This window comes from Geospiza fortis, unplaced genomic scaffold, assembly GCF_000277835.1.
Source record: "Geospiza fortis unplaced genomic scaffold, GeoFor_1.0 scaffold237, whole genome shotgun sequence".
NCBI classification, from domain to species: domain Eukaryota; kingdom Metazoa; phylum Chordata; class Aves; order Passeriformes; family Thraupidae; genus Geospiza; species Geospiza fortis.
Window position 1 is genome coordinate 28191 of NW_005054319.1, and position 14288 is coordinate 42478.

General features: G+C 53.3%; 1 protein-coding gene across 1 annotated transcript in view; it reads left to right on the top strand.

Moving 5' to 3' along the window:
* The first annotated feature begins 11046 nt into the window (after window positions 1–11046).
* The window catches only part of MAP2K3 (mitogen-activated protein kinase kinase 3), an 18076-nt gene continuing 14834 nt past the window's right edge, over window positions 11047–14288 (top strand). Inside the window, exon 1 of the mRNA XM_005420327.2 lies at window positions 11047–11333. Within this exon, the coding sequence (XP_005420384.1) occupies window positions 11318–11333 (16 nt within the window). The 5' untranslated portion in view covers window positions 11047–11317. The remainder of the gene's footprint in view (window positions 11334–14288) is intronic.

Genomic DNA, 14288 nt, shown 5'->3' on the forward strand with positions numbered 1-14288 from the left:
TCTCGAATCAACGGAATAAAATTCGAGGGGTTTTCCCTGATGCTCTGGAAACTCGAAGTCAGGAGCCATGTGAGCAGATGAACGCGCCTCCCGTGACTTTTTTTTTCTTTTCCTCCCCCCCCGCCCCCGGTTTTAAACGATCCGTGTCTTATCCGGAGGGAATGTGGACCTGAGTTTCCTGTTTGCTGTGTAAGCAGGGGGTGAATCAGCAGCGATTTTCGGAGCTGCTGAGTGGAGCTGCTGACTCACAGGTAGGAGCACATGCCTCCAGCCATCCAGCCTTGGAAGGGATCATCCAGGCTTCTTAAAAGGCTGGGACACCTGAGCTCGCACCTTTCCTCGGCTGCCTGTGCCGGACCAGCGGATGTGTGCATGGAGGGACGAGGTGAGCCTGGCCCAGGGACCACTTGTGCCCCACGGGAGATGATGCCCGAGCTGAACCTGGAGGATTTTGGGGGAAGCAGCAAGAGGTGATGCCTGGAGGAGCACCTGGGAGCGTGGTGCTCTCCTCAGAGGAGGTTTGGAGCTGCTCTGTGTGTGCAGGTTTTTGTTGGTTGTGATAAACTGGTTCATTCATGCAGTTAGCCTGGTGTGCTGTGCTGGAGGGGTCACACATGTGCTGGCAGCTCCGAGTCCCTGTGTGACCTGAGCTCCTTTGCTTCCATCAGGGCAGCAGCAGCAGCAGCACGAGGATGGATCCTGAGTGTGTGGCACACATCTGCCTCCTCTCATCCTGCCTCTCCTTGCCTTGCACCTGCCTCCCAGGGGGTTTTTCCAGGGATGCTCGCAGGTCTGGCTGTGTGCACCTGCTGCTCATGGCAGCTGCTTCCCTCTCCTTCAGTCAGCCTGAATTTAAGCTGAATTTCCCTGGTTTTCCTTAGGGAATTTCAGTGAACAATCTCAGGTTTCCTTGCTGGTTCTCCTTGGGTTTGTGTTGCTCAGGGTTGTAAACAGAGGCCGCTCTGTTGAAGCTCTTGGTTGGCTCTTTTTGTGACAGATGCCTTCCAAAACTCACCTGCCATCCCTTTGGTTTAGTCACAGGGCTGTCTCCTGCCTCGGGAGGTTTTTGGGACACGTGGCTGGCCATGACACCGGCGATAGGAATGGTGCTGTGCCGGGGCTTTGCTCTGCACTAAACATAGCTTGGGAGATAAACACCTTCTGGGGATTTTGTGGAGCTTAGGGAGCATTTTGGCTTTCTTTCTTCCTCTTCCCATTGCTCCTGTCTGCTTGATCCAAGTTATCTCGCAGGATCTTGTATGTGGGAGAACATCTCCTGTGTTATCTTGTGCTGTTGAGGCTGATGTTTACTCATGTATGCAAAATCTCCCTGTTTCCTCAGGTCACCCGAGTTCCCTTGAGCTGTGTCTCATGGCCTGGGTGGCACTGTAGGAAGGAACTGGGAACAAAGCTCTGGAGCTGTCCCTGTGTCCTCTTTGCAGAGCTTTGCAAGGGACACAGCCTCTGTCTGCAGCTTGCAGCATGTGGCTGGGCCTGGGTGTGATTTTCCAAAAGGTTCCACCTTTTGCAGGGAATGGAGATGCTGTGCAGGGAGGGTGTTGTGTCCCAGAGGTTAAAGCAGGAGGGGATTGAAGCCTCAGGGAACTTTCACCTTTTGTGTGGGTGCAGAAACTCAGTGGAGGATGCAAGGTCTGAGACTCTGGGGATACCAGAGTCTGCTGCCTTTTCCCTGGGCCTCAAGGTGTATCTTCTGCCTGCCCTGCACAAATAAATCCCTGTGCCCATCCCTGGGGCTGCTGGCTGTGGCTTGAGTGGCCCCTGATGCCTGGGAAGCCCCTCCTGGAGGGACAGGCAGGAGCCTGTTGGTGGGGAAACAGTTGTTTCCCAAAATTTTTGAGTTTGCTGGGAAAAGCAGCTGCAGGGAGGGAGGGAGAGTGACTGCATGGATGGGATCTGGAGGGAGAAGACCTGCTTGTCCTGTCCTGGCTCACCCAGCACCGATGGCTGAGTAATTCAAAACCAAGTGTTTTTCCTTAGCAGGGAGATTGTCCTTTGGGAATAGAGGTGCTGTTGGGGAGAGGGATCAGGGTCTGTCTGGAGCCAGGCTGTGCCTCTGGGGAGGCTGCTCTGCTTTACCACAGAGGCTTGGAAAAAGCAGCAGTGAGAAATGCCAGGGCCTGGGGATGAACTGGTGCTTGTTCTCGTGGCACATCTATTCTGGGTGGGTAAATAAGTGGTGGTGCCTTGTCCCTGCCGTGCCCTGGCCGTGCCCTCCGTGGGAGCACGCCACTGTTATGCAATTCAGTCTGTGAATCCAGCACTGTCTCATCTGCCATTCACACTTTTCCAGCTGCCATCCCCAAAAAAAGGCAGCTCTGCCAAAAATACACGTGTAGGTTGTGACCTGCTGAAGCTGGACTTTGGCCCTGGGCTCCTGTCCTGTCCAGGCACAGCAGCCACCAGCCTGGTGCTCCCAGGGTGTGAGTGCTGGGAGAGGTGGGAGCTCTGATCCCAGGGAGCCATTATTTAATTTGAGTTGAAGCATCATGGAGCTCGAATCCAATTAATTGTAACGATCCTGGAGCAAGCACAGCACTTTGCTCCTGCCTTCCTCCTCTGCTGCCACAACGGTGGGTGCCTGGAAAATATCATGCTGGACGTGATAAATATTTAGCTGTGCCTCAGAAATCCATTTCCCTCCCTGGAGGGATGCTTCCCTGCTTTTCTTTTAGTGGATAATGAATCTCACTGCAGGCTGATCCCTTTGTTTTCCAGCTCTGAGCTGTGGTGCAGGGCTGAGCCTGAGTTTGTTTGCAGAGGTTGTTGTTGCTGGAGAAAACTCATCTGTGCTTTGTAGGGGCTCCCATTGGGAGCAGCTTTCTGGTGCTGGTGATTTTGTGCCCCAAAATGACACCTCTGCAGATGTGGGGCTGGCTCTGTGGGTTTTTGGGCAGAAGATGGTTTTTCCTTGTGTTGGTTAATAAGGCACAGCCTGGGCTGGCTGTTTGCTGGGCAAAGAGCTGGGAGAGGAACTTGTGTTGGCTGGGGAGGTGATTTTACTCTACCAACAAAAAGTTTGGGGTTTTGCTGGCATGACTCAGGATGGCTTGTGGGTTCATGTGGAGCTGGATCTACCCGCTGCCTCTTGCTGACAAACCTCTGTAGCACAGGTCAAGTGTTAGTCAGGGATTTGGAGTGGGGGAAAGGGCAGAGAGGATTTTTTTTGTGATGGAAACTGGAAGTTTGTGTTGGTTTTTTCCACCTGGGAGATTTTTCAGCTCCTCACAGCCTCTTATCTGTGTGGGGGCAATGCTGCAGTGGTGCTGTGGCAGTGCTGTGAGTCCCAGTGTTTGTTGTGCTGAGGAACTCTGGAATTACTGGGCACAACTGCAGCAATCTCAGATGTCACAGTGCTGCCTTGTGGCCCCAGTGGGCCTCAGTTTGCCCTGGATCTGAGTCTGCTCCTTTTTTTGGAGCTGGGACAGGACTCCCTGTGTGCTCCTTTCCTTTGCAGCCATTTCCCTGCCCAGCAAAAGGCTGGAGCAGAGGTGCTGCTTGTGTGGAATGTGGTGGGTTATAGGATTTGGGAAGGGGAAGGGCAGGATTTGGGGGTCCCAGTGGGTAGGGGAGGAAGGAAATCATTGCCTTGTGCTGGGGACCTGCAGTGGGGCGAAGGTGAGGATGAGCTGGACCCCCTCCAGCACCCACAAACTCCCTCCTCTTGCCTGCACTGTGCCCAGGGAGGGGCACTGCTGAGTTGATCTGTGCTCTAAGCCTTAATTCCATCATTTCAATTGAAATGATTTAAAAAAAAATTTAAAATATAAATTTCCACTAAAAGCATAATTTGTAAGAGGAGGCAGGATGAGGAGGAGACAACACTTACCAGAAGTTGTTTGTGGAGCATTCACCCTTCCTCCCCCCTCACCACCACCAAAGACAAATCTGGGTTTGGAAAGGAAGAAACCTCCAGAGTGCTCAATACAAGTAATTTCCCATCAGAGGCTGCTGACCTTAGCTGTGGTTTGGCACTGGCATCAGCCAAGCTGCTTGTGTCTGATGGAGCTCTCTGGGAATGGCTTGGACCCTTTTCTCCCTGGGATCTGCCTGTTGAGCACCCAGTGCCCCTTGTCACCAGCATTCATCCCTGCTGCCTCCTCTCCTGCCGTGGTAGTGCCTTTTAGGAAGTGTAAAAAAGCAGCTTTTAATTCTTGTGTTTAGTTCCTAAAGATCTTGGAGGTTTCTCATGAGGAATGCATAAATCCCTGCAGCTGGGATGGGGTCCTGCCAGCATCAAGAGCCACATCCTCCCTCAGCATCCCTGGGTGATGGCTGTGGATGGGACCAGCAGTGCAAGACAGAGGGGCAGGAGGGGAAGGAGTTGTCCTGCAGGGCCTGGCAGGTGACAGTCATGTGTGTGACAGATCATAAACACGCAGGGCTGGTTACGTGGATGGGCTGGGGGTGGTTGAGGGGAGGATGACGGGGTTATCTGGGGTGTGTCAGCTTGTCTGGGCTTGCAGGCCAGTTAGAAACTGCTCTGTGGTGTGTGTGTGTGTGTGAATTCCCTCCTAGCTGGGGTCCCGTGGGGATGGCTGACACAGCAGTGGGCTGGCTGCTGTGCATGTCTTCACTGGGCTGTGTTAAAGCAGCTTGGAGATGGCTGCAGCCTGACCCTGCTGGCTGGAGGGCGTTTGGCACAGCTGGAGCAGATGTTCCCTCTTGCTGCGCAACAGAGACTGCTCCCTGTTCAGGCTGGTGAAGGACAAACACGCTGCACCATGGAGGAGTTTTCTGCTGTAGCACCAAGATCTTGTTTTACTCGGTGTGGGAAAGTTGAGGCTTGAGAGGGAGATGATGAAGCAGCAAAGTGTGCAGCCCTTGGGATGGCCCCTCTGAATCAGCCCTGAGCGTTGGGGCATGGCTGCAGGGCTGCAGACACGAGGATGTCTTTGCAGCTCGTCACTCAAGGTGACGTGGCTCCTGTGCTGAGGGCCAGATGTGCTCATGGTCAGGGCTTTTGAGGAAAGCTGCTCTGCATAGTTCACAATCCCCTGCTGCTCTGCACTGCTTGGTTTCTCTCCTGACCTGCTGCCAAGTTGCAGCCGGGCCAAAGCTGAGATGATCTCGTGCTGATTCGTGGCGTTGGCTGCTCTTTGTCATCTTCAAATACCTCTGAAAGGTGCTTGGGGGTAGGTGACAGGCCCAGCCCCACGTGCCTGTTTGTAAAACCCCCAGAAAATCCCTGCTGGCATGGGGCAGGGCAGCATGAGACACCTGTGTGTGTGTGCACATGTGCTCAGCTGACTTCTGAGGTTTCCCTGGTGTCCCCAGAACTAAAATCCTCCACCCTGTGCCAAATCCTGGTGCTGACTGCCTCCCCTGTGGTGGTCAGGAAAAGAAAGAGAAGATGTAATTGTGCAGAAAGAGGGATGAAGGTGCTGGTGGGTGGTGTGATGCTGCTGGAGGACCAGCCTGGACCTGACCAGCCCCTGTGCCAAGCTCTGTCTGTCTCTCTTTGGCAGCACCTGTTTTCCTTAAGTCTGGAAGCTGCTCCACACTGCTTTAAGGCTGCTAAAAAGAGGGATGTGGTGGATGTTGTGATGGTCTGCTTGTACAGCTCCCTGTGTTCACTCCCTGCTAGCATCTGCAGCCTGCTTCCCTCAGGTTTTTGGTTGATCCCTGCAATTGTTTGGCTTTGGGCATCAGGTGCCAGAGATGGCTGGTGCCAGCCAGGGCTGGAGTTGTCCTCAGAGCCCAGGATACCTGCAGGGCTGCCTCTTGTGCTCTGCTGATGCTGCTTTCTTACCCAAGAGCAGCTTTTTGCAGGTATTAATTACACCTGTCCCTGCCTGGTTTCTTGAGGGGTGATGAGAGTGAAGGGCTGGAGGAGGTGCCTCCAGGAATAACCAAGCAGAAATTGTGGGTGAATTTCTAATTCCTATCAGCCTTGTGTGTGCTTTGCTAAGGTGCTTGAAAACCACTCAGCTTTTCCTCCAGCAGCTCCCCTGTAGGTGTGATGTTTTTGTGTACATTCCAGGTACCTGCGAGAGTTTCCCCTTAATTTTGGATCCACAAAGGGTTTTGTGTTTGCTAACTGTGGGTTTCCCCAGGGGGTTTTACAGCCTCAGCTCAGTGAGGGACACCATGTGTAAGCATCCCAGGGACAGGAGGCAGGGTGTGTTTCCCTTGATCTCAGACAGGTTTGATGTTTCACACATCTCCTTCCAGCTCCTCTCCACACATCACCCTGCAGAGAGAGCGCTGCTCCTTTCCCCAGAACACGGATGTGAGGCTCGCTCTTCAGACACAAAGAGGATTCTTAAAAATTGATTTTTTCCTCTTACTCAAATGGAAATGATTCTTGGAAGCCCTGAGTGTGCCCTAAGACAGCTGCAGGCTGGGCTGGGCTGAGTCACTGCGAGCTCTTGAGCTGGGATGTGGAGACCTCTGCCTTCCTGGGATGGAGAGGCAGCTCTCTAATCTGCCTTTACCAGGAAAAACCTGCAACTCTCACTTCCCTGAACCCTGGAAAAAGTGCAGTGTGATAGGGTGGATGTGAGAGTGTGACAGAAGGAGAGGAAAGAAGATCAATCCCACCCAGAGGAGCAGCTGTGGTGGCAGAACACCGCTGAGCTGCGGGCACGTTTCCTGTGGAGCTTTTCCTTGTCATGAATCAAAGCTGCCCTGTGGGTACTGGGCAAATCCAGCAGAAAATAAGTGTTTTCCCCACACAGACCTGGTCCAGCCTTTGATAAGAGCCAGGGTGATGCTGGGCAGTGGGGCTGGCAGTGTGCTGGTGCTCCAGCCTTTAACTGGGGGGCATTTTTTAAGCTTTGCAGCAGGGAGTGTGATGGAACAAAGGAGAGAAATGTTCAGAGGTGATTTCTCATGGACCAGCTGGATGTGGGGCTTGTTCTGAGAGTGTGGATGCAGTCTGTCCTGTGGGGCAGAGGAGCAGTGGTGGGAGGGAGGGCAGGAGGTACATGGTGTGGGCCATAAGGAGGGATAGGTGAGAGAGGCAGGGAAGAGGGTTTGCACTGAATATGGACCAAAAAGAGCAAAAATTTGATGTGGGACAGCAGGAAATGCGGGGAATTGTACTGCAGCACTCTCCTGCTGCTTTCTGTGAGCTGCTGGAACAGCACCCTGCTCCAAAGGGAATAATCCAAGGTTTCCTCTGCTCCTGCACCTCAGAGATGTGGTGCTGGCTCAGTGCTGGAGTTTTCCTCTCAGGGAGCACAGGCTTTGTCAACCCGAGCTCTGGTGGCACCCTGGGAGTGGGAAGCATTCCAGGTCCCTGGGGAATAATGTCACTGTGAACCCTCTGAGCAGCTGCTTGGCTGCTCCCCAGTGCAGATGCTGCTCTTGAAAGTCCTGCCTGAAGTCTGAGGGCCAGGGAAGCACCTGGGTCAGTCTCTTGTTTCTGCCTCTCTCCCAGAGCAGGCAGCTGGGAACATGAAGGGTTTTTTTTTTTCACCTCCATAAATTCCATTTTCATAGCAGGTGTCTGCTCTCTTACATCATTTGCAGAGATGACATCACTCTGTCCCTGCCCAAAGCAAATGGGAGAGAGGATGGTAGAAATTTTTTCCCCTAATTTTTCTTTTTTTAAGAAGCAGAGAGGGGAATGCTTTGCTCTCTTGATAAGTTTACAAGGACACCTGGAAGTACTTGAATGATGCCAGTTTGGGTAGAAAAAGTGTCTATTGATGCTGGAGTTGAGTTACTGCTGACAATTACAAAGTCAAACTATTCCCTTTCCCACTGTGCCTCCTGTCAAGCTGATCTATTCCAAGGACAGTTTGAGTTTTTTCTCCCATCAGGAAACTGTCACTAGCCAGTCACATCAATTCCAAGCAGATTTTATTTTTTCATGGCTTAGCCTATGGAGTGAGAAATCAGAGAAAGGGGTGATGCTGGTACCTGCTGGCAAGGAGAGGGGCACAGGTGATGACGCTTCTGCCTCTTCCTTTTATTTTTTTTTTCTTCTAGTGTGTTCTTTGCTTTTCTCTAAGCATTCTCTCCTTTGCCTTCCCCTAACAATCCCAGGGCAACAGGGCTGGGATTCCTTCCAGATCTTTGTCTCAGGATAAAGCTGAGCTTTGAAGAGGTGCGGCCTCAGCCACTGGTTTTGGGGAGAAAATCCAGTTGGAGCAAGGGATGCAAAGGAGGCAGTGTCCATCCCAGAGGATGCTCTGCCTGCCCCCCAGCTCAGTGCCTGCTCTGAGTAGCTGCCCCTGTGACTGTCCCCACCTTTGCACAGGGGTTTTGCACAAGCTCTGGTGCAAAGCACCACAGCTCTGGGCATGTACCTGTTGTGTCCTGTAATGTCACCGTGTCAGCATCAGCCAGATGGGGCTTCTCAGCTTCCTGAGGGGAGTCTGGCCTCTGGTCACAAGTGGGAGTGGAGCCCTTGTGTTCCATTGTCACGGGGCTGGCTGACACATGGGGACAAAATCAAACGTTTTTTCCAGCCCTCGAGGTTGTGCAGGTAACCTAAAAATACACCAGGAATGTGGCTGGGCGGTGACATCCTCCCGGGGCTGCCCCGGTGTTATCTGGCTGCTGCACCGAGCCCGGGCGTGGCTGTGAGCCCCAGGGTGGCTGTGCCAATGCCTCTGCTTGTCAGACACTCTGGCTGAAGTGCCCATCCCCAAATTCCTCCCTGGACACTGGCATGTCACATCCTGCTCCCTTGCACAGTCTCATCCTGAGCTGGTGGCACTATGGCTGTGACATCCTGCCATCCTCTGACTGTCCCCAGCCTCGTGGACAATGTCATGCCCCGTCCAAGGGGATGAGAAGGATAACACCGTTCCCTTTGCACCTGGATTCAGTTCCAAGGCTCTGTTTTCAAGCAGAGTTTCCAGCCTTTGTGTCCTGTGCATAGTGGGGCACACAAGGCATTCCCGTGGGATGTGTGGAACAGTGAGCACATCCCAGACTGGGGCAGTGCCTGCACTGCAGCCTTGACCAGGGGAGCTGCTGCCATTCCTGGGGAGATGTGGGCTCATCAGGCAGTGTGTGCTGGGATGGGACAGCCAGCTGCTGCATGGGCTTGTCTCTGAGCAGAGGGAATGAAGTATTCCATGAAAATCAGACTGTGCCCGTGGTTAGGCAGCACCTCTGCTTAGGGGACAGGTGAAGTAATTTTGTGGTCTATCCCAAACACACCTATAAAAAGCTCCTTTCCAGCCCCAAATGGAACACTTCTGCTGCTCATGGCAAAGCAGCTCGTCCCCTTCTCCACTCCCTGGCTGTGATGGTGACCCAGCCTTAACTGCAGTGGCCTCGGGAGGGGCTGTGTGTCCACAGGGGAAGGGTGGGGAGAGGGGCCCAGCGTTGGCAGGGCACTGTTTGAGCTCATTGCTGTTTTTGTGGGTGTGCTCTTCCCCTTATTCAAGCCAGCCCCCTGGCAGGAGGCTGCTGGGAGGGATGGGAGCCATCCTTGTCCCCGGCTCTGCCCTGGCATACCCGACCCTGTGCAAGTACCTGAATTCTCCCCAGGATTTGCTCTACCAGCATCTCTCACCTGTTTTGGGGTAACATCCCTCATGGGGAGGCTTTGTTAACATCACCTGATGCTTTTTGTTCCCCTGGGGTTACCTGTGCCCTATAAAGGATTGGATAATTTCTGGCAAACAGTGCACGCCTGGTTATTCCTACTGCACCAACAAACCTTTGAAAGAGTTCCCAACAGTGAGACTTGAAAGGATGGTTGGGTTTGTTTTTATTTTTTCACTTTCCCCCCCATTGTTTGTTTGCTTTTTAAGATGCTTTTGAGATGTCAGGAAGCTCAGCTTTACACCACCCCTGGTCCTCAGGCGCTGAAACCCAACGGGACAAACTCAAAGGAAATCTTCTTTCCCATCCCACCTGCTGGGTTAGGGACTTTCTGCTCCAAAGCGGCTCTGACTCTGTGGGTGTCTGTAAAGATCCTTGGAGTGTCTGTGTGTCTGGGTGAGAGGGAATTAGCTGTTAACAGAGTGAGTGATGGGAGGGCAGCACAGCGCTGCTCTCCCCAGGAGTGCCGGGGACGGGTGCTGGTGGCTCTCAGTGCCATCTGCAAGAGCAGCTCCTGCGTCAGCATCCTTTATGTGCTGATGATCTGTGCCTGAAACTATACCCTGGGAGTGGAAATGAGCCTGAGAAAATACCTTCCGCAGTCCTTCTGGGGCTTACATAAACACTATTTAAAATTAGAGCCACTCATTATGTTGGTATGTGCGTTTACCTTGACCTCTGACTTTTCAGCCTGCAAATGTGCCTGGTCCAGCACAGCCTGGAGTTGGGAGACAGCTCAGCAGCAAAGCACTGGTAGATTTTCTATAATTAGTTTAAGGTAAAGAATCTGGTACAGTATCTCCCCTCCAGGCTGACAGGGAAATCGAAAACAAAACTGCAGCCTGTCAGAGCTGAGCCTGGCTTTGATCAGGAACATCAGCATTGGCTTCTGCTGGAGTGGCTTTGAGGGAAAGGGGAAGAGCAGCAATTCTTGGCCATGGCTTCTCTTGCACGTGCTTGCAGAGAAATGAATGCTTTTTATTTTCCCAATCTCCATTGCTATTTCCCAGCCAAGTGCATGCAGCAATTAATATTTTGCTACCAGAGATGCCATCTCGGTTGTCACCCTGGAATAGCTGCTGAGCTCCGAGCTGGCATTGTCATGGAACAATATTTCTACTATTTGTTGTGGTAATAGTAGTTAGTGGCAGAGCAATTAACGTGTCACCTGCAGCACAACGAAACGTGACCTCTTTCCATCCCAGCCCCCCTTTGGTGCCCAAACCAGCGAGCCTGGGCTCTGCTGCTTGATGCCAGGGCCGTCCTGGAGCAAGGGTCACTCCGGTGGGACGCCTGGGCCTGCAGGCTGGCTTGGAATGGTTGAATTTGTGGGAAGAGAACATGTCCCACCGGGATGCACTTTAGCAATCCAGCGCTTCGGCAGCTCCCGGAGCTGGAGTTTGGCTCCCCACCAGTTTCCTGTTGACGTCACCTGCTATTTCTCTGCTGCAGTTTTTACAACTGTTGAGCTTTCAAGGGTAATCGGAGCCGAGTCCGGCCAACCTCGGCAGCTGCCGATGAGGGAACGCTGCTCTACCTTCCCCAGTTCCCCCCGCTTGCCTTGGCTGCTGCTCCCAGCCTTGGGGACCCCTGGGATTTGGGGACACCGGGCTCTGCGAAGCCAGCGGGTGCTTGGGGCCATGCATTCCCACTGAAAGGAACCAGCGGTGCTTGCAAGAAGTGCCGTGCGCTGGATCCTGCGGGAATTTTTTCCCCTCCCTCCTCCAGTCCGCCCCCATCCCTCTCTTGTGCCAGGCGTGCAGGCGCTGCTCTTCATTTCTGGGAAACCATGGACAAGAAGCAAGGTAGATGTTGCAATTTCCAAAACACGTGGTGGGGGAGAGCAAAGGGCTGGTTTTGGTGCTAAAAGGGGCTGTGTAACTTTCTGGGGTCAATCCACTCGGTTTTGTTTCTCCTGGCTTGGGCAGGGGGTCTCTCTTTGCAGCTGGGGATCTATTTTTAAAGCGCTGGAAAAGTTGCATGTTTTGTGGGGTTAAAACTCTGGTGTCTTAATTGTAAAAAAAAAAAAAAAAAAAAAATCAAATCCAGCATGTCTGAAGGAAAATATGCAGAGGGTGAAGCTGGCTTCTGGCTCCGGTTTGAGTCGCATTCCTGGGACGCAGGGTTTTCCAGCAGCTCTTGGTGGCTGTCCCCTGCCTGTTGCATGGGCAAGGTGGGTGCCCACGGTCCCAGCAGTCAGCAGCTCTGATTCAGCACAGGCTGAGCGGCTGTTTTGGGGCTGCAAGGGGCTTTTTGTGCAGCGTGGTTTTTTCCTGCTGCTCGCTGGCAGTTTTGCAGAAGTGCGGAGCGCGCTGACCCGCGGGAGCCCCTCTGCAGAGGGACCTCGGCGGCTGATGAGTGATGGCTCTCAGCAGGTTGAGAGCCCTTTTTCCACTTCCATGGATAGCTTTTTCCACTCCCAGCAGTGGAAAACAGCACAAAGTGTGCCTGTGAGGAGCTGGCTCTCATGACCAAGCACCCAAATTCCCCTCTCTGCTCTGCACCCTGCCTCCAATTTATTTCCTTTCTTTTCTGCTTTTTTTTTCCTTCATGCTTTTTTGTTCCAGCTCTTTTTTTTTTGCAGCAGGGCTGGGATCCACCCTCCAGCCTTCTGCCCTATCCATGGCATCTGACTCTCCTCCTTGGATCGAGGAGAACCGGGATGCATCCAAAACATTTCCCCCAGCACTAACAAAGCAGCACAGCTCTTAGAACAGCCTCCCGTGCCCAGGACTTCACCTGGGGCTACAACCAGAGCCCTGGAGAGGCAGTGGTGAGGTTTAATTTCAAAGGTCGACTCAGGCAAATAGTTTTATTTGCAGTTCTTTAGATTGTCCTGTTCATTTCTCTCCGCCCACGCCGGCAGAGTGGGAAGGAAAAACCTCCCGCGGAGAGGTGCAGCTCAGTAGGGCTGAAGTTGGTGGAGGCAAAAATGAGGATTCCGGTGTTGAATTAAGCAGTTCCAGGAAATGTCTGGTGGTTCTTAACTGGTGGTGGTTATAGCATGAGAAAAAATCTCGTTGGGCTTTTTTTTTTTTTTTTTTTCTCTTTAGGAGGAAATGGTTCCTTTCTTAGCATAAAGGATGCAGTTACGTGCCTGCAGCATCACGTGGGTTGCAATTTCATCCACACCAGGAACTTCTGTCAGCTAATTTTCCCCTGCCTGGGTGCAGGGCACTGTGCTGTGTGTGTCTGTGGCTGGCAGCCCTTTGCTGTGCCCAGAATGGTGCCCTGCCATCCCATGGGCTCGGGGCTGGCAGCAGAGCCCTGGAGCTTGCAGGGATAACCAGGACATGTCCCCAGATCGCCTTGTCCTGCTGCTGCCTTTTGGCTTTTGCAGAGGGGTCTCTTGAGGGGCACTTGTGCTTGCAGACACCCCTCTTGCAAGAGCCCAGTGCCCTGGGAAACAGGAGCATTTCCAGGTGACATAAGCAGTTGTGCACATTCTAGCAATTCCTCCTGCAGGGACCCTCGCGGGATCCCAAATGTGGGAGCGATTGTGCTGAGTCTCAAGGGTAGGAGAGGCAGTGCCAGGGACTCTCCAGTGGGAAGGAGCTGACAGCAGCTGCCTGCGGGGGCTGAAGGGCTTGAATTGCAGGGTCATGTCATGCCCATCCCACTGCCTTTCTGCTTCTCTCTTTTTTGCCTTTTTTTTTATTCCCTTCCCCGGTTTTTCCTGCGTTCTCATTCACCCTGAACAGGGCATGGGCTCTCTCTGGGGAGAGGCACTGGTGCCACAAGCAATGGGAGAAGCTTGCAGCAAGGAGTAGCTCAGGCCAGCCTCTGGGAGCTGGAAATCTCATGTCAAATATCAGAAGAGTTGTAACAAACGAACCCAACCTCTGCCTCAGCTCCCTGGCTGCAGGGCAGCATCCTGGGTGATTTTATTCCTGCAGCCATGGGCTGAGCTGGGTTTTCTGCCCTTCCACAGGTGGCCCAGGCAGAGTCTGGGAGTGATGGTGTAATACCTCTGCTTTAATCAGTGCTTTTTCATGCTGGAGCTAGGAAATGCTTTCTGGGGCTAAGCAGGACAGGCTGGGAAAGGGATGGTTGCTGATTCCACCTCTGGAAGTCAAGGGTGGTAGTTTGGGAGTACAGGGTGCCTGTGACAGCAGAGTTCATGGCCAGTGCACATCAAAAGACTCTCCTGTACAGAGCAGGGGGTTTGGAACAGGGAATCTCTGTGTCCCTTGCTGCCCTGATAGCCCATGCTGCAAATCCTGCCTGCAAGCTCGGGCTCCACTGGACAAGGCACCCTGTGATTCCCAACCCCACGCTGGGTGCTCCCAGCTCCCTCCAACCCCAGAAGGGCTGAGGAAGGGCTGAGGCCATCCTGCAGAGGATGGCTTGGGTGCCTGTGGCCCCTGCTGCTGCCCTGTGAGTCACGGCCACGGTGCCAGGGGAGCTGCCGGTGGCACAGAAGGCGCTTTGTGCCGGCTCTGCGGGGTTACTATGGCAATTGGGGAGAGGGAGAGCAAACAGATGGAGCAGAATCCCAGCCAGCATGGGGGGATTTCAGGGCTTCGTGTGGAGGTCTGGCTGGTAACTGCTGGGAGGGGGGCCCTGTGTGTGGAGCAGAGAGCAATCTGAGTTTTGGAGCAGCTCCTGGGGGTGAAATGCTCAGCACGGGCTAAATCCATCCCTGGCATAGGATGGGTGCCCACAGCAACTCCTCAGCTTGCCTGGGTGCAGAAGGACCCAGGGGACCCCAGTTTCTAGATTCTGTTCTTGGCGTCCCCCACTGAGTAGCAAGAGGCTGG